This window comes from Lepidochelys kempii, chromosome 10 (genome assembly GCF_965140285.1).
Source record: "Lepidochelys kempii isolate rLepKem1 chromosome 10, rLepKem1.hap1, whole genome shotgun sequence".
Classification (NCBI taxonomy): Eukaryota; Metazoa; Chordata; order Testudines; family Cheloniidae; genus Lepidochelys; species Lepidochelys kempii.
In genome coordinates, this window is record NC_136389.1 from 18,508,426 (window position 1) to 18,532,755 (window position 24,330).

Genomic DNA, 24,330 nt, shown 5'->3' on the forward strand with positions numbered 1-24,330 from the left:
GCTCGTTGCAGCTGTGCCCTTATGGACCAGTGTCTGTGAATGGTTTTTGTACCTGTGGCAACTACTGAGGCAGGCGCCTGCTCAAGGGGCAAAGTACCCACTGAGGGGTAGCTGTGAATGGGAGACTCTCCTCTCCTAGATGTGGGGGGCTGTGAACGGTGGCGTCTCCCCCGCCCCCAGGAAACGTGGGACAGCTGAGAGGCTCTCCCTCCCATTGCCCCCAGGAACTTGGCAGACAAGTGAGAAAGGCCCCCCCCCCCCCTCCTGAGGGAGATTTCGGCCACCAGTTAACGCTCTACACTACTGCGAGGAAGAGGAGAAGCGGATCCCTGATTGGTGGCGGCCTGTATTCAAACAGCAACTGCCAGCAGGCAGGCTCCGGTTGTAGTTGAGCGCTCTGGGATTGACCTGACCCAGGCGTGGAGTCCGCCAACCAATTTGGCGGGCACGGCGTCTGGGCGGAGCTAGCCGCTTCCCCCACCCCGCTGGACGCCGCGTCTATAAGGGCGGCGGCCGGGGGGGGGGCTGGCGAGCTGCTGCAGCGCGGTTTGACGGCTGCAGTGCAGCGACTGGGAGGGCGCGGCTAAAGGACGAGAAGCAGCAAGCGCACCGCACCGCCTCGCACAAAATGGCGGAGGGAGATAACAGGAGCGCCAACCAACTGGTGAGCGGGTCTTGTGGGCTGGCCAGGGTCGCTTGGGAAGCCGGAAGGGGACGTGAGCGTCTCCGGCCCCTTGCACCGTTCTTCTCGCTGCCCCGGGCGCGGTCTGCTCGGGGAAGGAGGGAGACAGTGGGGCTGCGTCTTCCCTGTCCCCCTTCCCCCCCCCCCCCCACGCGTCTTCAACCCTCGCTCTCCAGCCGGGGGTGGCGACCAACGAAAATTTATCCCCTCCGGCGTTCCGTAGTGAGGGGGTCCTGGCTTTGTGTGGGGGGCCGGGCCGGCCCCGTTTCGCCCGCCTCCGGGAGATGCTGTTGGGACTGGCTCCCGCAGGCGCGGGGCAGTCTGTGCGGTGGGGACGGAGCGCTCGCGGCGGGAGGCCGAGCCTACCCCGCGGGCGTTCTCCGGGCAGATGGCGTGGGGCCGGTGGCCCACTGAGCCGAGCGGGGGTGTGCGGCCGCTTCTGGGTGCTTCCCCCCGCCCTGGCTGACCGCCTGAGCCCGTCGAAGCGCCGGTGGCCCGACGCCTCCCTTGGTTCAGCCTCCCCTCCCCCAGCCTTCGGTGGCTTTGGTCAGCGCGCGCAGGAGGGCTCCAGCCGCTGACTGCGCAGGGCGTCCTCGTGGTGTTCGCACCTGCCCCTGTTAATAAAGGGGACAAGGAGTAGCCCGGCGCTTCCCAGCAAACCTCACACGAGGCCTTGGTCGCTTGTAATTGGCCCAGCCCTGTGTGCAATTTTAGAGTCAGATTGTTTTTTAGGTAACATACGCAGGCTTTTTTTTTCTTAGTTTGTAATCTCTGTGAGAGAACCCACCAGGCTTTCCTGAGGGGATGGTCATATTTCAGCGTATTTAGGGTGTGACTAGGTGTTTGACAGATGTAAGAGGACCGCAGAAGATGCAGGGTGGCTAGTGGGGTACTTTAAGGTAAGGGCTGGATATAGCTACAAAACTTAGGGTGGAAGAAGTGAAGACTTGACTTAATGGGTGGTGGTAGCCAAACAGGGGCAGGATGCCATTCATCTTCCATTCAGTTTAAAATGTAAGTAAAACAAATCTGAGAAGTAGTTTTGGGTACTCCCTTGGACACTTTTTTTATAGCTATATTTTAATATTCTTCAACTTGTATTATTCTAAAAATTCCAAATAGACAAAAGGGGGGAAATTATTTCTTGAAAATACAGGAAGGAGGAAATAGCGAAACTGATGTAGGTGCTACCAAATGCACAAACTAAAACAAAAACCTGGAAAAATCATGCTAATTCGCTTTTAAGAATTAAGAATGGTCTTGAAGTTTGGTGGATTAACCATGACTTTGTATGAGTGGTTAACCCATTTGTTGTTGTTTATATTAGAGCAGAGGGTTCTCAAACTCTGTGATAAGAAACCTTATTGGAAGTGATATCCCAAAAGGTCTTTTTAAAATTTAAAAAGTTTCATGTACAGTCATCACCTACACTGCAGCATTTCAGAAAATGCTTGGGAAGCAAAATGCACTTGCCTGCTTTGAGCCATAATGGTCAATAAGACTTTATTTATTTATTTTATTTTTTTTGCTAAGCCTAGCTTTCAGCTTGCACCAGGCTGCACAATTTGAGCTACTAAAGTGAACTTGCAAAGTTCCATGTCATCCTTCAGCGCTCATCTCTAAAAAGAGACACGTGTACACTGCTGGTTCAAAACGTGCAGCTGTGCAGATTGGTGAGATAAAAGGGCCTGTCACAAACAAAGCCACTGCAGAATATGAGCTCCCTCTGCACTCTCTACCCTACAGAGGCTGCAGACTGGGCCCTGCTGTACTGGGAGGCCTGGGGCACATGGGGATTTTCCTCCTATCTCCCCAGGGAAGTATGCGCGCTTGCTGGGGGTGGTGTCAGTTGGGTCTAGACTGTCTGGTGGATAAAAGCCTGTCTGTGATGCTAAGGAGAGCCACCTGGCTCTTCAGCAGCAGAACTGGCTAACTGCAATCCCTGCTTGGCGGGGGCTGGAGTTTCTGGGGAGCAAGAGCGCTTCTACGCCAAGTGGTATCTGATACCCAGGTAAAGCCAAGACTCCCCAATTCCCCTTCCTTCTGAGTCACCTGCTCTTTAGTTATACACAAGCACAGCCCTTTTCTCATTAATGGTGCTTTTTAAAATTTATGCAAGAGCAAATAAAAATGTTTTGTATTTTATTTAAATTTTGTGGGGTTTTGTTTTGTTTTTAAAGGAAGCAAAATGAATTTTGACTCACACTCAGCAATAACCCAAATAAGAATTAGCAGGAACATCAGACTTAAATTAAACAAGTTAGTCAAGTCATTGACTGTAGCTCAGCAGCATATCAAAATATATCAGGACACCATTTATGATATACTTATTTGTTGTAATTTGAGTAACATAAAAGGCCTAGTGGTGGCTTCATTATGTTTTTTGTTGTATGTTATAATTAAGTGTTGTTGTAATTAAACTTGGGTGAGATTTTTAGATTACATTTTTTTGTTGGAAATTGAAAATATTCATTAATTGAAATGTATCGTTCGGATGAAACTTTTATCAGGAAGGTTTCTCAGGTCCGGAACAGAAGTTCTGGTTGAAACCAGAAACCCACTGTAGAGTAGCCAGTCGCCCAGTGGTCAGGGCACTCTCCTGGGTTGCAGGAAACCCATATTCAACAAGACTCTGGTTTGCATGATTCAGATGAGAGACTGGAATCTGGGTCTGCTATATTCGGTGTGAGTGCCCTAATCACTGTTTTATTGGGTATTTTAGAAGTGTTTATTGTGGGAGGAGAAAAGGTCTTGCTTTTGTTTCACATTGGAACAAAAACAAATGTTGAAATCTGAGAATTTTTTATTGGAATTATCTAACTTTTTAGGCCTCCTAGGCATTTACTTCACAGTCTGGATATACTTAAATTAAGCTTATGAAGGGCTGAATTAAATGTGCATAGGAAACAGAAATTTGCATGTGATACCTTGAATATCTTATTTTCAAAAAGGTGTTATGGGAACCAATAAAGGTTGGGGAAACACTAGACTAGGGGATTTCTTCTATGTCTGAAAATAGCAGATTACAAATCTTTTAATATAGCACTATGTCTTGGGATGCTATTCAGGTTGTGAGTCTCAAAACAGTGTAGGGGATTTAGAGACCCATTCTACTCTGCAAATTGCTTGAAAAATCTCAGTCTCACTGTTTTGATTGAAACTGACTATATAGCTTTATCCCATACTCTTTTGTGTCTGACTGAGGAGAATTTTTGATATAAAAATGTTTTTCTAATTGAAAAAGGAAGTAACCATATATGGTATCTTAATAAAAAATAACTTAGTTCAGAGTGGCTTCACAACCAAAGGTCCTTATTTAATATAGTTGGTGTATCTGTAAAGCACTTTAGATGTAAGAATTATTTGATTTCTTAATGAATGATAATGCTTTTTTTTTTTTAATACAGGCTGCAGAGACTGCAAGTTTGGAGGAACATTTGCAAGGATGGGGGGAAGTAATTCTGGTAGCTGACAAAATCCTTCGTTGGGAGAGAGCTTGGTTTCCACTTGTATTGATGGGTGGTGTTTCCTTTGCTTTTCTGTGAGTGCGATACCCTCTGATCACTTACATCTTCAGATAGCAAAAATGCAGTGAAACTTAGCAAGTCTTTACTTCTCTAAAGATGCATAAACAGAGATCTTGGAGTAAGAATCCTGCACAAATGCAAGTAAAGCAGAACTCCCCAAGTTCTAAAGATTTCTCTTTCTGAGCGCAGTGGTAACAGGAAGGAGCAGAAGCCACGTTCTGCCCACACACAGGCCAGTGGCGGTGCTGATTTAGTTCCAGAAACCTTAGAGGACCAACTATACCTAGACTATCCCTAATGGGTTTGTCTAACCTGTTCTTTAAAACTTTCAATGACTGAATTTTCACAACCTCCCTTGGTAACCTATTCCAGTACTTAATTGTCCTCAAGTTTTTCTTAACATCCAACCTAAATCTTCCCTGCTCTAGATTAAGCCGATTACTTCTTGTCCTGCCTCCAGTGGATATGGAGAACATATGTGCACATAGTGATTCTTTGGTGGTTGGAAAATAATTCAGACTTTTTGTAGGGATAAAGTACTACCGGTTTCTTGATTCCTGAGCTAGCACTCACCATGCCTTGCATTTTCGTAAAAGCTCCTTGGTGTATCAACGCTTAACGTGGGTTGGGGAAGTATCCCCAACGTGCTATCCTCGGGATGGTGTTGTGCATGCCTGTGCTAGGGAACTGTAGATCAAGAGTGACAATCTTAAGATGACATCTTCATAGAATTAGAAGTACAAGTGAAGTAACTGTCCCTTCCTGAAATAGTGTAAACGTTCTGTATTGCTAAACAATCTGCATAGCACATTGTCTTGCTGCAGGTTTTAGTGCTAACAGGTTTTAGTGTTGTTCAATACAGTGATATTTTGGAGGTACTGCCGAGGAATAGTTCTGTATTGGTATTCTTTTTTTGGTTTTTGTTTTGTTTTAAATCACTGGAGTTAAGAGCAACTTTGAACCACTTAACTTGTTAAATTTGTTTAAATCTAAATTTTGTGTTGAACTCAAACAACATCCTTTTAAATGCAGCAATTTAAAGATTTAGACAAACTGAATTTTCAGAAATCCACAAGCAAGCAATTTTTACATTGCCTTTTCTTTACAGGATGATCTACTACCTGGATCCTTCAGTTCTTTCAGGTGTCTCTTGTTTTGTCATGTTCCTGTGTTTGGCTGACTATCTTGTTCCTGCTCTTGCTCCTAGAATTTTTGGCTCTAATAAATGGTATGTAAAATCAAAACTAGACAAATAAACCCCTTATGGCTTTCCTATTTATGAAAATGAACATTGTCAAAATGGGCAGTTGAGTGGCTAATATCAGGTCAGTTGTGTATACCATAGCATGTAAGGGTAAGGCGCTCATCACCTACTAACCAAAAGATGCCAGTGAGTCCAGTGGTAAGAAGTCGAGCTTCATTTTATTTTAGAAGATGGGGAGGGTGGGGTACTGCACATCTTCCCAGCTCTACCTCATTTCAGCTAAAGACCTCTTTAGTGATGGGCATATTGCCTTAATCTGCTTTAAGATGTTGCCCTACTACTAACTTTATTCTTTTAAAGCTAACACTTCAAGTCTTAACAATTCAAACTGGTGTTAAATATGATTGGTGTTAAATATGACCTAACTAAAAATCTAGAAAGGGGAGTATACAGCACATGAATGAAAATTTTAGGTGCTGAAGTGGAGGAGTAGTTCTAAACATAAATTAGGATGAAGAAAGTAATACACCGAGGGACCTAGAGTAGAAATTTGGGTGGGAAATAATCAACACTTCAACTTGGGGGAAGGGAAGTGAATTTTTACAGAAAGAAGTAACAATAACCTGACCTACTGGAAGAAAAACCTAGAGAATTACATGTTGGATTTAAAAAAAAAAAAAAAAAAGAATCTAAAATGGGATAATTGGCTAATACCAGGGTAAGACCGTACGGCTGTTTGAAAAAAAATTCTATGCAAGAGTATCCGCTAGTGTAGCCAGACTTGGCAGTGGATAAAACTTCAGTAGTATGCATCTCTTGTGCATGCTCTAACGTAGCATTATGCAAGCCTTTTGAATTAATTGCCCCTGAAAGAATAGTCCACAATTTTTGAGAGATTCAGTGTACAGTGAATTCTAGAACAAGTTCAAAGTATACAGTCAATTGATAAATGAAGGGTGCTCAATAAAATGGGCAGTAATTTAAGGAAATGTAAAAGTAAACAAAATCAAGATCATGCTTCAATGTACATAACACTGATGTTGAAAAGTTAAGAGCTCTGCGTGTTCTTTGCTTTTACTGAAAGAGCAATGAATTTTACATCCTGAACTTTAAACTGACCTTTGGATGATATCTTAGGCTAAAGATATTTCAGATTGTAGTAAATTTATTTTTAAAAATTCCTTTTTAAAAAGGACCACAGAACAACAGCAAAGATTTCATGAAATTTGCAGCAACCTGGTAAAAACTCGTCGCAGAATTATTGGCTGGTGGAAACGTCTCTTCACATTGAAGGAAGAAAAGCCTAAAATGGTACTTTACACACTTGGTCCTGAGGGGTTGGGGGTTGAAAAAATTACTTAAACTGTGATTCTGCTTTATTCACATTTGAAACAAGGGTTTTGTCTCTTTATGAAATGGCATCTTGTATTTAGATTTGGCAACTCTGGTTGAATTTGCAATGTAGGGAACACATCTTATTTTTGTAAACCTACCAAACGAGGGTTCAAAACACTTCTCAATGTAAACTCAAACTCTGACCAACCTTAACCTTAAAGCAGAGTATAACAACTTTGAGGAGCCCAACTTCTGAGACCATCTTAAATCAGTGTCTTTCAGTAAGCACCTGCCATCTGAAAACGAGGCTCCTTTTAAGGTGTGTCAAGTTAGGCACACTTTAGAATACCTTGGCCTAAAAGTAACTTTAGATGCTGTATCTTTCTTATCAGTTTTAATGGTGGTGCAATTAAACTAAATATTTCTCTACCACATCTGTGTAAAAGACAAAAGGAACAATTAATACACTGGGAAACTGATGAACTGAAAATATGAACATTCGTCTGTGATCTCAGGTCAGGCATTTTAAATGGTGTGTGTAACTATAGTGTGTAATGGTTGGGTGAGCGAGGGGCGCTTCCAATTAAAGTGGTTGGAGGTTCATTTCCCTTCTTAAATTTGGGAATTTAAAATGCTGTGAAATCCCGGACAGGACTTGAGTAACTTAATGTTTTATCTCTCATTCTTAGTACTTCATGACCATGCTCTGTTCTCTTGCTGGAATTGCTTGGGTAGGACAGCAAGTTCATAATCTCTTCCTCACCTACCTTATAGGTAAGTGTTCATACTTTGCGGAGTGGATACAAACAAGAATATTTTCCCCTCTTCTGAATAGAGACACGATAGCCAAAAGTTCACATGCTAAACTGCTCATTTGTTTGAAACTCACTGTTTCCTGATGGACCTACTTTCCCACTTCCACTGAAAGGACAAGCAGTACAGTAACTCCTCACTTAATGTCATCCCCGTTCACGTTGTTTCATTGTTACGTTGCTGATCAATTAGAGAACTTGCTCGTTTAAAGTTGCGCAATGCTCCCTTATAATGTTGTTCAGCAGCCGCCTGCTTTGTTCACTGCTTGCGGAAAGAGCAACCTGTTGGAGCTAGCTGGTGGGGGCTTAGAACCAGGGTGGACCGGCAGCCCCCCTAAGTTCCCTGTGCGGCAACCACCTAGCAGGCTATCAATTGCTGGGCAGTTCAGCTGTCTCTCCCCGCCACTGCTGTGTGCTGCTCCTATTCTCTGCCTTGAAGCTTCTCCCAGGAGCCTCCTGCTTGCTTTGCAAGGGGGTGGGGGAGGAAGTGGGGTGCTAATGTCAGGGTGTCCCCCTCCCCCTGCTCCTGTACCCCATCTCCACAGAGCAGGCAGGGGAGGGACATGAGAGTGTTCAGGACAGAGGGAGCTTGCTGGCAGCAGTTGCTGTCTCAACTTGTTGATCTACTTAAAGGGGCAATGCACATCTCTCTCGCACACACATACGTCTCTGTGTCTCTCTCATGCTGTGTCTCCTTCCTCCATTCGTGTGGAGTGTGAGGCTACATTAACAACAATGTAGTGCTATTCATCATTTAGCAGTAAGGCATTCCTTGGGACATATTCGATCCTCTGACTCCACCATCTCAAGCAAGCTTCACAATCATCATTGCTGTGTACAGCATTAAATTGTTCGTTTAAAACTTATACGGTGTGTGTGTGTAAAATTGGATTTGCTTAACATAGTTTCGCTTAAAGTAGCATTTTTTAGGAACGTAACTACAATGTTAAGCAAGGAGAACACTTAATATAAAGAACATTTAATAGGGTTTAGCAAACGTGGGGTTATATAGTGAAAGGAACTTTTTATAAGAAAATATACTGTTAAGTAATTTGTTCTGTCTGATCTCATTTTAGTGAGTGTTTTGTTGCTGTTTCCTGGATTAAACCAACATGGAATCATTACCAAGTATGTTGGAATGGCAAAAAGGGAGATTAACAAACTTCTCAAGCAAAAGGAGAAGAAAAATGAATGAAGCATCACTTGCTAATTAAGCTACAGCATAAGATGTCCCTGGGAACAGTTTCTAGAATTCCTCTATACTTATTATAGAAGCAGTTACTTTGCTCATTGGCTCTAATTAAAATTGGGTCCCTATTCAGCAGAAATGCCATTCTCTCAACAGCTGTGAGGGTCTCCTGTTTCCTCTGGTAGGCACATAGTTTTGTAGCCTGCTGGTGATTATATTTGGGAAATACCTATTTTATGCAATGGGGAGCCCTGCTGAACTTATTTAACATCCACACCATGTGGGAAGTCTTAGCTGCTAAAGCACAAGAATTGGCACTTTTGTAATGTATGAATAGTATCCTCATAATGAAGTTAGTAGTGTTGCCCCACCATCAATAGGCTTGTGGGCGCAGAAAGCAGCGAAGTATGTGATTTAAGAACTAGTTAATTGGTGTGGAGATTTTTTACTACTGATTCTAGTGGGAAGGGACCAATTAATAGTCTTCGTTCCCATTCAGTTCTTTCTGGGGGCACTTGCACAGAACTATGGCTAAAAATGAATCTATGGCCTAGCTAAAATAGTATTTATTTGTTTCTGTTGGCTAGCTTAATCGGTTGAATAAACCATGGATTATTTCTGCCAAATAGGGCTCCTGAACACTTAAATTTGAATTTAGTCACTAGCTGTAGTGTATCTGTCAACTCATTGCACTGAAAATATGTTGAAAGTGGCCTAGGGTATATGTACCTGAACAGTCAATTATTTTGAAAACTGCTGTAGTCATGGAGCCATGTAACAAGTCTGTTTTTATGTATGTTGTCCTGTCCATAGATGTACTAGATATTTCTGTCTCTTGTAAATAATCCTGTCTTCTGAGTTATGACTTCAGTTTTTAAAACTGTACTTCTGTTTCCTCAAGTAAAAGCTGAAAGATGTTTACGTATCAAGGCCTCTTAAAAGTTGAACCTTCGTTTTAAAACTATCTTTCTTCTATGTTTGTTTCAACTGTAAAACAGGTAAATGGTGGTACCTTTTAATTTAAAATATAGACTTGAGAAAACCATTTTGAAGAGTTGCTCTTTCGCACATCCCTGGTGTGTGTTCACAATGTATCTGATCTTTGCCAGGATGAGAGTGGAGATGTGAAAATACTTTCATTCTTCAACCTCACAAATGCATCTATGGGCACAGGGCTACTATCTTAAGTGTCTCCCCTACTGCACTTAATGTAATGATAGTAAACTTCTCTATTTTTTTTTCTAAAGAGTGGAGCTTGTCAGTATAACTGCTGTTTGTTCAATCTGAGAAGTAGTGCCTATGCTGTTGAGAAGCCCGGAACATCATGGGAACAGAAGAGACTGTAATGTCTTTTCTCTGCAGCACATGGAATTCCTTCCACTGTTGCTTGTCATAGCTTTCATAGCAGCAGCTGCTTATGACTGACCTAGGTCAATTTTTAGGAACTGTGAATAAATCTGTGGGGAAAGGGCATATATGAAAGTGACAAAGCAGGCCCAATCAACAAAAAATACAAGTTTGAACTCTACAAAGTTAGACACTGCTGGGGAAAATGAAACATTTGTTAATGTCTCAAAGCTGACATTTAACTAACTTTGGATTCTGACTATGATGAGTGTCCCATATAATGAGCAAGAATACTCTGATACAGAATTTCCCTTAGCCTCCATGGCTGCAGAGAATCTTTAAAATGTAAACTGATGCAGGGTTAATACTTTAAGCCTATAAGTAGCCTGAAGTAGTAGCTTTCAATGGTATGAACTTTTCCATCTTAATCAACTTTGAAAAATATATGCTAATGTTAACTTGCTCACTTCTAAAGATCTCTCTAGAAACAGCAGAACACAATTCCAAACAGCTTCTAATGGGCTTCCCAGATGCTAAAGATCTGTTTTATCAAGCTTCCAGGCCTCCAGCTTTTCCCCAGCCAGTTTTCATAATGTGGATTGATGCATAACGCATACTGAAGCTTAAATTTAGGGTGTATGTTTAAAAACAACCAGCTTTGTTAAATGGTATAACCAAGTAACACTGTGGTATTCATATACAATAAAAACATCCCATTTAAAAAAAAAACTGTTGCTGAAGAATCTCCAGACATCTGTGACGTAATTCAAGAGGTTCACTCCAAAATCTAGGCTTGCAAGGATTACACTGGCTCTTGGCTATGAATGCTTTCATGTGGCTTGAAAACTGGGTGAAGACCATAATGAAAGATCAGCCTTGGGGATAGTGAAGTAACTGTTCCTTTGTTTTGAAGAAACTATACCTGGCATTTTTCTGTGCATGTTACTACCAAAATATAGTGGCAATTTGGAAAAAAATACCTTTGTTGAAGGGATGCAGTGGGAAGAGATGCCTCTCTGGGGAACAAGACACTTATTTTGGCATCATATGAGTACAACTACTTAACCTTTTATTGCAGCACCTGTAGAAGAGCTTGGAGGATGGCTTTCTCACTTCTCTTTAAAGCAATCCACTCCACATAACTATTTCACCACTCCCTGTGCTTTTTGATCCTGGTCTCCAGAAAGGGCTGGAGATGAGGATAGAATTTCCATAGAGTCCTAAAAGGGGTTCAGGGAATGAAGTCACCCCATTGTTTTCTTCCAAGATCTGTTGATTCACTTGCAGAGAATGGAAAAAGACAGCTCTGTGACGGAATCCAAATAAGTGATATCTTCTTGATTCCAAACTTAGAGTGGTACATCTGCTATATTAATGATAAATACCCTCATGCAGAGTTTGTGGTGGGTGGGAAAGGCCTTCCACCTCCCAGTGAATGTCATGTTATCTTGTGAATGCCTGAAATTTAACTGCACAAAATAAAAGTAAAAATCTTTTTTTTATAGTAATTTGGTGTTAGCTGTACAGAAGTAGGGGGAACTGTGAGCATGTGTGATCCTTAACATAAAGATATCCTTTTAAAATACCAACAAAAAACAAGCTAACTATATTCTTTGTATTTTGGTAAACTTGAATTCGGATAGAAATGTTCATCTTGCAAAAGGAGTAATAGTATCTTCACATCCTAGATTCTACTGTTCTCTACTCTTTTTTTTGGTAGCTTAAATGTCTGTATTTCCTACACTGATATAAAACTGGCCTATCATGCCCAGTTTAGGATTTTTTTCCTCTCCCCACAGATCTCTTCTGTGGGCCTCAAACTTATTTACTCAAACAATTTACTCCTTAAGACTAAGTTTTTTGTTTATAAATCTATGGCTCCTCCATAATGTTTAGTGAGTTGTGTGCAATTTCAAAAAGAAAAATGGAACAAAGGAGGTTTAATCAATCATTTCAATTTCCTCACTTCTGCTGAATGTACCTGCAGTAATATACACCATGCACAGAAGCTGAGTGAATGTACCACTGTGATTTAAATGGAATATTAGTACATCAGGGGATACGGCTAGAGTGAAAGGGTCAAATCCTGTAATGTGCTCTGTACAAGTAGCTCCCTTTCTCAGAAGGAAAACTTTAGGATCTGAATGCATGTTTTTCATAATGCTGGAGAAGACTAGTGAGTGTGAAGGGCTGCTGTTGTAATTACATCAGTCAAGAAAGAGCTACAATGAAGGAGTTACCTGTAAGAAAATATAGCAACCAGGGAAACTAATTCCTCAAAACTCAAACCTGACCTTTTCAACAAAGCACACAACTGCTAACCAGTCTCATTAGGAGTGCTATCATACATGCTATTAAAAGGAGAGATCATAAATAAACTAAGGTAGAAAGTTTTTTCAGGGTTTGTCTACATGAAGAAACTTACCAGCATAATTATACCAGTAAATTTCCTTGTACAGGCCACCTCTTATGTCTTCTGTGTTTTGAGTCACAGTAGCAGACCCAAACGCTTAAGGTTAGGCAGCTGTGGTTTTGTATTGCTTGAATCAGATTTACTGGTAGAGTGGTGCTGGTCTCCCATTGTGGGGCTTTCTGACTGCATGAGGTGCTCAGTACCTTTCACTGTCACAGTTCCTTTCAATTTATTTTCCTGCTGTTTCAAAAGAGATTTCAGAGTTTAAGGCTGGATGGGACCATTGGATCTAGTCTGATCTGTATACCATACATTTCATTGTTATCCCTGCATTGAGACTACTATAAGTTGTATAACCATAGTGCCAGGACCCCAGTGTGGTAGGCACTGTACAAATACAGAACAAAAAGACAGTGCTTGCCTTCAAAAAGCTTACTCTCTAAGTAACTTGTGTTGGACTAAAGTGTATCGTCCAGAAAGGGAGGCACTCAGCTTTTTTTCTCCACTAGATGAAAAATCCCTTAACTACCTTATATCTTCTGGTGAAGGCCTTACAGGCTGCAATCAAGTAATTTCTCAATCTTTTTGATAAACTAAACAGAATGAGCTCTTTGTATCTCACTGTAAGGCATTTTCTCATTGTTTGAATAATTTCTGTGGTTCTTTTCCCTCCCCAATTTTTCAAAATCCTTTTTAAAATGTGGGTTATCAGAATTGTATGTTGTATTTCAGTATCAGTCTTACCAATACAAAATAGAGAGAAAATCACCTTCCTCCTCCTGTTTAGTTTTCCAGGCATTGCATTAGCCCTTTTTGCCTCAGCATTGCACTGGGAGCTCATGTTCAGTTGCTTGTACGCTCTGACCCTTAATTCCATTTCAGTCACTCCCTTTCAGGATACATTTCAGAGTAACAGCCGTGTTGAGTAACAGCCGTGTTAGTTTGTATTTGCAAAAAGAAAAGAAGTACTTGTGGCACCTTAGAGACTAACCAATTTATTTGAGCATGAGCTTTCCTGAGCTACAGTTCACTTCATCAGATGCATACCGTGGAAACTGCCGAAGACATTATATACACACAGAGACTATGAAATACAGTCCCCCATTTTGTATGAATGGCCTGCATTCTTTGTTCCTAGATGTATTAAAATATTTTGTTTGAATGGGCTTATTTTACCAAGCACTCCAGATTATTGTGTGTGACTGCTCTGTCCTTATTATTTACCACTCCACCAATCTTTTTGTGTCATCCACTAATTTTATCAGTAATTTTATATTTAGTTTTAGGCAATTGATGAAAATGTTGAACTGTACTGGACCATGCACATGGTAACATACACCATGCACAGAAGCTGAGTGAATGTACCACTGCAGAACCCTGCTAGAAGTATCCCCATTTGAAGATGATTGACAACTACCTTGTGAGATCCATAAATTAGCCAACTCTGAATCCATTTAACATGTGCTTTACTGATGTCTAATGCTATTTTTTTAATCAGAATGTTATGCTAAATCAAACAGCTTACAAAAGTCTATTATGTATATAGTTACCTTTCTCAACTAAACGTGTAATCATCACAGAATTGGGTTTGTCATAAAACCTATTTTCCATAAAAACATGGGCTGAATTATATTCCTATCTTTAATCCTTTATCAGTGTAATCCCCTGTCAATTTTTGCTCAGGATTTATGTCAGGCTAACTGCTCTATAGCTGAGTCACCTCATATGCCCCTTTTTGAATACTAGCACATTAGTAGTCTTCTGGTATTTCCCTGGTATTCCAAAATTTATTAAAAATTAACATCAGTGGCCAAAGATCTCCCCAGCCACCTGTTTCAAGACATTTGAGGACAAATTATTCAGGATTGTTCATTTTAAAATGTTTATCCCTAGTATATGGTCTTTGATCTCCTCAGTTACTAATGCACTGGAAACTACTTCATGAGCCTCATGTATGATTGCAGGTTTCAGAGTGGTATCTGTGTTAGTCTGTATCAGCAAAAACGAGTCCTTGTGGCACCTTAGAGACTAACAAATTTATTTGGGCATAAGCTTTCATGGGCTAGAACCCACTTCATCAGATGCGTGGAGTGGAACATTTAGTAGCAGGTATATATATACATAGTACAGGAAAAGATGGGAGTTGCCTTACAAGGTTGGGGGTCAGTCTAACAAGACAATTCAATTAACAGAATACCAAGGGAGGAAAAATCACTTTAGTCGTGGTAATGAGCATCATCTTGTTTCTTTCCAAATACAAAACAGAAATATTTATTGAATACTTTTCCTTTTTTGGTATCATTATGAATAATTTTACCATCTGATGTCATTTCCCTAATGTCTTTGGAATGCTGTCAGATGCACAACACAAAGCTCCCTTCCCGCCAGTTCCAGCGCTGATTGTGCCGGTTGCTGAGGTCCCCACTTCTAAGTCCTGAAGCACTTACCAAACTTCTCTGTTTCGGCTCCCTAACGGTGTGTGGTGACAAGCTCCACCCTTATGAATGTTTCTAAACGTGGGAGGCAGCAAGCTTCCGCTATGAAGCTCCTGACAGGGCAAGGCAAAGAGCTCACCCCATGCCCCCCTGGGTAACTGCACCCCACCAGAGCCCACTGACTCTGGAAGGCACAGAGCTCATTGCATGAACAGCTGGTGTTTAGCTTCCCCCTTACCAGGTCCCCTTGACTGCAAGTCACAGAGTTCAACCCATGGCTTAGTGGACTACATCATGTGGGGCACTTAGCTCCCCACTTCTGGTACCCCTGACTGGGGGAGGGGCTCAGCCTCAGGGCACCTCACAAGCTCCGCGCTCTTCCCTCACTGCATCGAGTCGCTGCTTCCCTGCGCCAAGGCCTTCACGCTGAGGCCCCTTCCCCGCCCCAGGGCTCCCCTCGCCCCCCAAGATGCAGAGCTCACCTACTCCCCGCGAGCCAGCTAGCTCCCGTCGGACCACGGGCCCCCAAGTTGCGGAGCGCGCCCCTCCCAAAAGACGGTGACTCGGCCGTGACAAGGTGAGCGGGCATTCAGTTTGTCCGTTCACACTTGCCTTCACCCTCCTCCCTCCCGGATCGGAAGTATTCCGGTTGCTATTGGATACCTGACGGAAGTATCGACTGCCTGTCCCAGGAAGGGCCAAGAAAAATGGCGGGCGCCGCTCTCAGCCAATGACAGCAGGAGAGACCTGCGAGCGCTTCTCTCCGACTGGGAGAGCGGGTATCGCGAGATCCCTGAGATCTCCTTCCACCAACCTGAGTTCCCATAACGCCCTGCGCGAGCCCGGCCTCTTCCTTTTTCCGCCATCTTGCTGCACCGGTGAGTTGCGGGCCTCGCTGGGCCCTAGGCGCCATCCACCGTGTACTATCCCCATCCTGGCCCTGCGGGCGTCTTCACCCGCCTTCCCGCCATCTCCGGACTCCGCCCGGCCGGCTCAGTCTGTTTTGAGTCGCCTGCGGCCGCCACGGCCGCCGGTGGAGCCACCCGAATAGGGAGGGGGGAGGCGCTTTCCTAGCCTGAGCCCCGCTCTCTGGAGGGAGCTGTGGTGGGGTGGGGGAGGGCTCGGGTGGCAGGCTGGGCCCGAGGAGCGTGATGGTGGGACTCGGGCCGCGGGAAGCGGGGGAGTGGGGGATCTGGGGTATGTGAGACGGTAGCCTGGGCCCTGGGAAAGGCGGTGGTAGGAGGGGGCATCGCGGGGGTGAGGGGGCGTGCAGACGTAGGCTTGGCCCTGGAAGAGGAAGAAGAATCGGGGGTGGGAGGACGCAGACTGGGCCTGGGTAGGGGGCAGTCAGTTTCTCTGAGTTCAAGCTGAATCTCCCATAGTTCATCTCCTGTTAAGTCGGTGGGTGCTGATTGAGTTTAGCAGTAAATGCCCTCCTGCGCAGTGCAGATAATCACACCAGGCAGGAGGTTATTTTGTGTGGCAATGTGGCTTGATCCAGCCCTTCTGGACTCAAAGCACCTCAAAGGTATTGTAAAACTCTGTAGGCCAAATGCTGACAGTGTAATGGCTGGGTAGGCAAATGGGGCGATAGTACAGTGCTTTGTTTAACTGTGGGATATGTTGCCCCAGTCATCAGAACACAAGCTTGAGTGCCCAAGTGCCACAGTATCTTCAATATGCAACTGGATTTCTGCCAGAGATGGGTGAATTGGGCAATACCTAAAAGGTTTTGTCCTTGTTCTGGACAGGCTATAATGTGGGGAAAATGATTCTTGAAACCCACTATCAAGAGTTGACAGTTTTTAGTAACAAAAAAAAACAAAAAAAACAACACCCTCCCCCCAAGAAAGTGCAAAGCCATGTCACTTTAATGGTATAACAGCTCTGTAATGTAAACAGGGTCTAAGATTTTGCTCAATACTCCACTGCAGTCTCAACAGGCTTAGATCCTATTGTGAGATTTTAGCCCACATTAACCAGTAGGTCCAAAAATAACTAGTGACTGTTTCAGTCTTGGGGTGACAGATTTCAGAAAGTACAGCTAATCTCTGGAAATTAGGTCATTCTCATATTGAACACCTGAAATCTCTTATCGCTTATGAAAAATCCTGGCCAGGATGTCTTGCAGCATCTTTAAATATGCTTTAAGTCTAGACTGTAAGTCTTTGTCTCTGAACATATCTTATTGTAGAACACTAAGTTTATGCTGTATATGTTGTATAAACTTTTTGTGGCATAAAATGTAGACTGTTGAATATAGTTATGATGGGTTTGATTTGTGGTGGTCATACCCAAATAATAACTTGACCTGTGTGGTGTTTGCATAAAACATCTTGAAGCTTTGTCAGAATAATAATATCTGCTGTTCTGAGTTCAAAAATTCTGAAATTAACAGTGGTAGCTTTTTTTCAAAAAGTATCCCTGCTTAAATGTGAAACCAAGAAGTTGGCACACATAACTAACTTTGTTCCACACACAGGCATCATGGTGCGCATGAATGTTCTGGCCGATGCCCTTAAGAGCATCAACAATGCAGAGAAACGTGGAAAACGTCAAGTTCTCATTAGACCGTGCTCTAAAGTAATCGTCCGGTTTTTAACTGTGATGATGAAGCATGGTAAGTCATCAGAAAGTAAAATTCTTATCTAATTATTTCTATAAAAGTTAAGAGGCACCAAATAGTGTAAAACTCAACTATCTCCTGTAGCAAAGGGATATTGCATCACTTGCAATGTTTCAAACTGCAAAAAAAAAAAAAATCATTTAGGGGTGGGGAGCGGGCAAGGGCAAATACTTTGTTTATTGTCTTTTGGTTGGTGTGTTAATGAATAGCATTGGAAAAACTTGGGTATGCTGCCAAGATAAAGCCAACAATGCAATTTTTTGGAAGCTGTCCACAGTGGCCAGTGTTCAGTGTCTGAGTGATTCCTTAGATAAAACATGCATAACACAAGTGAACTTAAATTGCATTTAGTTTGACTCTGTGGGAAGGTGAGCTGATCAGTTACTCTGCTCTTTTGTAGAGTAAGCTAATCAACCTGTTAAACTTCCAAGTTGAAAAGAGTACTTGGAGACATGCAAGACTAATCTTACAAAGTTAGTGCTGCCTCGAATATTGCTGGATCTAAGACCATTGTATTAAATACGTTAAACAGAGAATAATGTGTATTCTGTAATAGCTGAAATGTGATGACTTGTCTACATGAAAAAGTTGCACCATTTTAACAGTTGAGTGCTAATAGTTTTAAGTGTGATTGTTAAACCAATTCAGTGACACGAAGGCAAAAGGCTGTGTGGATGCTTATTTGGTTTAGCTTAAGTTGATTAGGACTCTTAAGCTAAACCAAAATAAGTCAGTCTTAAACCAAAAAAGGTGTCCAAAAAAGCTTGGCACCAGTTTAATAAAATTGGTATATGAACTGATTTTAAGTTAAACCACTGCAGCTCTCTCATGTAGACATGGTCTAAATGTTAAGTTTTTGACTTGTCTGCATTTAAGACTGCACTAATTTGGATAATAAAGGTTCTGCTTGATTTAATCGTTCACAGGTTACATTGGTGAATTTGAGATCATTGACGATCACAGAGCTGGGAAAATTGTTGTTAATCTCACAGGCAGACTGAACAAGGTAGGGTTTGATTTAGTGCTGAATTCTTTTTTCTTTCTAGAAAGCTGTTTAATTCTGAGAAATATACACTCTTCCTATGCATTTATATTGTTAATCTTTGAAGGAATTCTGTGAATGTGGTTGTGTAATGATAAATGATTTGATAAGGGCATGTGAATGGAGGCTAGTATGCATGTGGCTTAAGTGGAAGCTTTCTTGGGTTCTAATGATTGTGCTGGATAAAAACGTACTTGAGCAACCATAACAAAGTAAATTAAGCTTGTGTGGGAATATGTACAGGGAACTTTGCTTGCCAGCACCACTTTCTCTGCTTTTTCCTTAGGGGCCTTCTAGTATGTATATATTGTCCAGTCATACACCCTGTCTATATTTGTGTAGTCTCATATTCCAGTTTCAGACAATATTTCATAATTGAATTGATCAGTAAGCTAGAAATTGAATACTTAAGTATTTAAGCTGACTTTAATTGGAACAGATTTGTTTGGAACATGTTTAAGAAATGTAAACTTATATCCAGGTGATGCATAATACTAGTAAATGACTAGAGAAAATTGCAGAAGTCAAGCCTTTCTGTACTAACTGGATTTTGTTTGCAGTGAACTGTTGAGCTGTGCATCTTGTAGTTATGTCATTGCACTGCATAACTCCTTCCTAAATATCCATGTAATGTTTTTGGGTTGTCAAGATTTCTTTAACTCTGTCCGGAAATCCTGTGGGCTATATAACTTGACAGTTACCATCATGATCTATTATAACAGATTCCTCCATTGGTTCAAAACCATTTCTCACTTAAATAGTTTAAATGAAAACACTGCCCATCCAGTATGTCAATATTCTGAATTGGTAGCAGAGAAAGTTGACCCCTCATGAGCATATTTTGGATCCCTTCCATAGAGAACAGAAATCTGTCAACATAAACATGTTTTTCAACTGGTAATTACTTGTCTGGAGCAGGCTGAGGATTGTATAAGTGCAATAGAGAATCTCATAATTTGACCAGGTCGAACTATATAACAGTTTGGAGTCTGTTGTATTTTAGGATAAGGGTTTGTGCTGTCACTGAGCTACTTGGCAGTTGTTTTTTGAGTGATGTTTGGCACAAACAAATATGTTTTTCTAGAGTAGTTCTGTTACTTGGTCCAGGCAAACATTGAACAGTGCAACAACAGCATACTTTTTGTGCATGCTTAAGTGGCAAAGACTTGTTAAAATAAATGTAAATACCAATTAAATGGTGAGAACGAAAGTTGCTGTCTGCTCCATTTTAGAGGCCATATTTTTAGTGTCACTGGTTATTGACACTTCAGCACATATGATACTAACCCAAGATATAATCTGTGTTGGCGGTTCTAACCACACTGTATACTTCTGGTTTTTAATCATTTGCATAAGATTAGTATAATTAATTTGAACATTTCTTATTAGGTGGTGAGTTTCTAGGCATGGTTTTTAATTTCTCAGACATACAAAAAACTTAAAAGTTTGTGTGTCCAGATAGCTAACTTTGTAGATATTCAGTTCTTCTTTGCCATGGTTAAGAACCTGGGAGTAATCTTAGTTCTTTGGTAATAATGCTCCGGAGTTAATGCTTTCTTTCAAGGAGTATACAGCATGCTCTTAAGCTCTCCCAGAACTGAACTGGCTACAAAATGGCATTGCCTTCTGAGTTTGCAGACCAGCAGTAATGTAGTTTCAGCCCTATCTAGTTGAAAGGAAGACGGTAGTATCAAAGCAGCTCAGGACTGAATAGTTAGATCCTCTGCTTAGTCCAGCTGACAACCTGAGTATGCACAGTGGATGAAGTTGATGGAATAATGGAGTGCCATTCTTGGATACTTTGATCTTACCGTGTCAGACAAGTTGGATACTTGATTGGCACTATTAATCCTCTTCTGATCAATGATTTGGCGAGACATAGCACTGAATGCCTTAAATGCTGCAACTTGTGTAGAGAGATAAGGTAGGCTAGGTATTATCTTTTATTGGATCAACTTCTGTTGGTGAGACAGACAAGTTTGCAAGCCACACAGAGCTCTTCAGGTCTAGGAAAGGTATTCACAGTAAAATGCATGGTGGAACAGATTGTAAGGGACCATTCAAGGTAGAATGGCCTGTTAACACCTCTGCAGTCATAGGATGAAAAGGGGAGTGTGTGTTAATGGGTTACAGATTGTTGTAATAAGCCATACATCCATTTTCATTCCCAGACATGAAGAAGAGCTCCATGTAGCTTTGAAAGCTTTTGTCTCATCAACAGAGGTTGGTCCAATTAAATATACTTCCTCACCCAACTTGTGTATCTCATATCCTGGGACCCAAAAGGGCTACAATTACATTGCATATACAACAATGGAAGAAATATATGTAGTAGTCCTCCTGTATCAAAGTTCTTCAGCTTCTGTTGGGGTTTTATTTTATAGTGTGGTGTGATCAGTCCCAGATTTGATGTTCAGTTGAAGGACCTGGAAAAGTGGCAGAACAACCTTTTGCCTTCACGTCAGTTTGGGTAAGTGCCAGATATGCAGAGTTAAATTGTTGAAATTCACAATGAGGAGAATTGCTATGAATTGTTCTAGGAGAAAGTAGTTGATGCAAAAAAAAAAACTTCAGGTAATTTCATAAATGAAACTAGCACTGTTTTGAAGATCTCTGTTCTGATCACTTCTTCAGAAAAGAGGGACACACTTAAAAATCAGTTTATATATAAGCATTTTTTATCTACCGCTAAAAGTTAGCGCGAAGAGACAGCGTTCTCTGTTTTTCCGTTTGTGCATCTGACAAGACTTCGTATAGTCAATTTCGTCTACATCATTCTCACTCTTCTCCGTCTGAATGTTGGTCTTAATTCTGTGGAGACACTTAAAAAGAAAGTTGTAATAATACAAATTAACAGGTACTTGGGTATAGGTGTAGTATCAGAAATGACTGAGGTCTTTTTAAAAATTCTCTAGATATCAAACTAAGGACTTTCTTTTAATAGAGGCTTTGGCTGTTACATTAAATCAATATATAGTAGAATCCCACTGTCACTGAATCTTGTGACTAAGTGAACAAACACACCAAAGCAAGGAAAGATGCATTACAAAATGTACAGTTACTATAAAGAGTTAACTGTAGCTAAACATTGCTCTAGTATTCTAGTACATATACTTCAGCATATTTTGTGTGAATTAAATAGAAACTCTTGTGAGGCTAATCTTGACAGTGTCAACTTTCGTGCAGAAAGCATGATAATTACTATAGTTAGGTGTTAGAAATAACTAGAGTTACCTCAGCTAGCTTAAGCTATTCAGGTATTAGCAGCATCAGCGTGAGCAACTTTAGGAGTTCTACCATATGAATTTTTTATGCTCTGCTAGCAATCTGGCATAATACCAACTATACACTTGTTATGAGCAGGTAATTGGCATGGGTTTGAAAATGGTGACATGGGCCAACCGCAAAGTTGAGGTTATGACCTTGCTAACACTGCTTCAGCTCTACAGTGCTAACAGCGGGAATGTCCAATGAAAATTCCTAGTGTAAATAAGGTTTGTGGGGAAGTTAGGAAGTCTACTCTAAAGAGCATATCGTCAAATGTAAATTTACCCCAGTGCAATTTTAAATTCTCAAGCATTTCAAAATAGCATATTTGTAGGGTTTGTATAACTATTTTACATTAGAACTGTTGTAGTCTAAGTTGTCACATTTCCTTGCATTGGCTAAAGAAGCTGAGACATTGCACTACAAAAATGAGATTGGATGGTTTTTCTAATTGTATGAGTGGTAGGGAAATCTACTAGAATATGCTACTGAAAATACTTTTTACTTAATAGGTACATAGTGCTGACAACTTCCGCTGGCATCATGGACCATGAGGAAGCAAGGCGAAAACACACAGGAGGCAAAATCCTGGGATTCTTTTTCTAAAACTTGTAAAACAGGCATACTAATAAATTGTTCAGATGGACTCTGTTTGCATTCAGTATTAATGGTTTGGAACACTGCAATATGTAATAACACTTAAGACCTAATGGTACACTCCACACACTGTAAAACATGGAAGACGTATTGTAATTGAGCCAATTCTAGATTTGGCATCTATTCCACTCTGCTTACAATTTTCTAATTCTACCAAGCTAATTAATTTCAGTTCAGGAAGAAACAAATTATAGCCAGTTACTCCAAAATGCCCCCAAATCCTCTGTGTAAGGTCTGAAATTTTGAGCTGCACAGTATTATAGCCTATGACTGGTGCCACCTGTTATTCAGAAGTATGACTATCTAGTGCCTAGGGTTGTTAATGTCTATTTTTTTTACCTTAAGGTCAGGTAATGAAAGATGCTTTGCAAGTTGCTATAAAGACAGTGCCCAGGGAATAGCAAAGTAGCTTGTATGCTTTGAAATCTAAATTCTAATCTTATAAAAGTTTCTACTAGTCCAGGAAATAAGTACAGCGAAAAATTAATCAATTTGTTCCTAGGTTTTCCAATTAATCTTTTTGTTAAAACTTTTTAAAAAAAAATGCAAATGTATATGCCTTCTCAAAGTTGCTGTGCAAATTTAGAGTTGTGAGGTTCTAGGCCTGTTGAACCCATTCCAGAATGGCAAAAAACCCTGAGATCTCAGTCTCCCACAAATAAACAGAGCAGGCAGTGACAAAAATTAGATTAGCGTTGAGTTATCGGTCACATTCTTCAAAGTCCGAGTACCCCCAAGATACAGTGGATTTTTTTTAATGCTGTAACAGGAGAAGAGACTTGAGCTCATTTCAAACAGTACCAGAGAATGTGAAGCAGGCTTCCTTGTAGCACAGCTGCGCTGCTGTAGCACTTCAAGGTAGACCTTACTTACGCTGATTTGAGGGGTTCTCCCATTGGCATAGGAATCCACCTCTCCAAGAGGCAGTAGGTAGGTCGAGGGAAGAAGTCTTCTCTCGACTAGCACTATTACGTTTATAAAAACTCAGGGGGAGTTTTTCAGGGGACAAGGCAATACGCAGTGTTTATTTAAAATGCTAAACAGATATTAAAAATCAGTAAGTATATGCATATATTCAAACAAGCACACACACACACAGGTTTTGCATCTGGTGTTATAGTTACCAGTCCTTATTGTTGCTCGAGTCAGCCTAGTGGCCAGCTAGACTGAACATGAGTAGTGGGAGCTGGGCCTCTGTCGAATGCATCCGATGCTCTGTTGTTGCAGAACGACCCAAAGCCTCCTGGCTCTTGCCCACCTTTATAGTAGTTGTCTTTCATGTAAGTCTATGGATTTTGCTTTGTCAACTGGGATCTGTTAATTGCAAATCTGCTGTTCTCACAGTCATCTTTCATCAGTAATGTTTGGCTCCTCAATCACAAACTGGGTGCTGGGTGTTTAAACAGCTGCTCCTTATCTTATAGTTTGTTTTTAGTTTGGGATGGATGCCTTGCTCTTCAAGGTCATTAATCTGCACTCCTACAGCCATCAGGACAGGATGACACTGGCATCTTGTGATTACTAGTGTGCTCAGCTGGCCTCTTTATCTTTCAGGTGAGTTGCATCATATGCGCATTTAACTTACACAAATTCAACTATATGCACTCGGGGGGGAGGGGGTATCGATCTAAGTTAAGCAACTTCAGCTACTTGAATAACGGAGCTGAAGTCAACGTACTTAGATCTACTCACCGTGGTCTTCACTGCAGTGAGCTGACTGCTGCCACTCCCCCGTCGACTCTGCCTGCGTCTCTTGTGGTGGTGGAGTACAGGAGTTGACGGGAGAACGCTTGG

The 24,330-nt window shown here is 41.4% G+C and overlaps 2 protein-coding genes across 3 annotated transcripts; both read left to right on the plus strand.

Annotated features, from left to right (window-relative positions):
* Positions 1-481: 481 nt before the first annotated feature.
* On the plus strand, positions 482-14,141 carry ARL6IP1 (ARL6 interacting reticulophagy regulator 1). Of its 2 annotated transcripts, none has more exons than XM_073362327.2 (6): positions 482-664; positions 4,090-4,223; positions 5,318-5,437; positions 6,607-6,724; positions 7,438-7,522; positions 13,790-14,141. In XM_073362327.2, exons 1-6 carry the CDS (start codon positions 629-631, stop codon positions 13,801-13,803), a joined length of 507 nt encoding a protein of 168 aa, XP_073218428.1. In that variant the 5' UTR covers positions 482-628; the 3' UTR covers positions 13,804-14,141. The 2 variants fall into 2 exon arrangements, with proteins under 2 accessions (XP_073218428.1, XP_073218427.1); XM_073362326.2 differs by lacking the exon at positions 13,790-14,141 and adding an exon at positions 8,637-13,684 and having other exon boundaries at positions 498-664.
* A 1,518-nt stretch (positions 14,142-15,659) lies between these two features.
* RPS15A (ribosomal protein S15a) lies at positions 15,660-22,525 on the plus strand. The gene is made up of 5 exons (XM_073362328.1): positions 15,660-15,822; positions 17,427-17,564; positions 18,497-18,576; positions 20,997-21,082; positions 22,392-22,525. Exons 1-5 carry the CDS (start codon positions 15,675-15,677, stop codon positions 22,483-22,485), a joined length of 546 nt encoding a protein of 181 aa, XP_073218429.1. The 5' UTR covers positions 15,660-15,674; the 3' UTR covers positions 22,486-22,525.
* Positions 22,526-24,330: the final 1,805 nt, after the last annotated feature.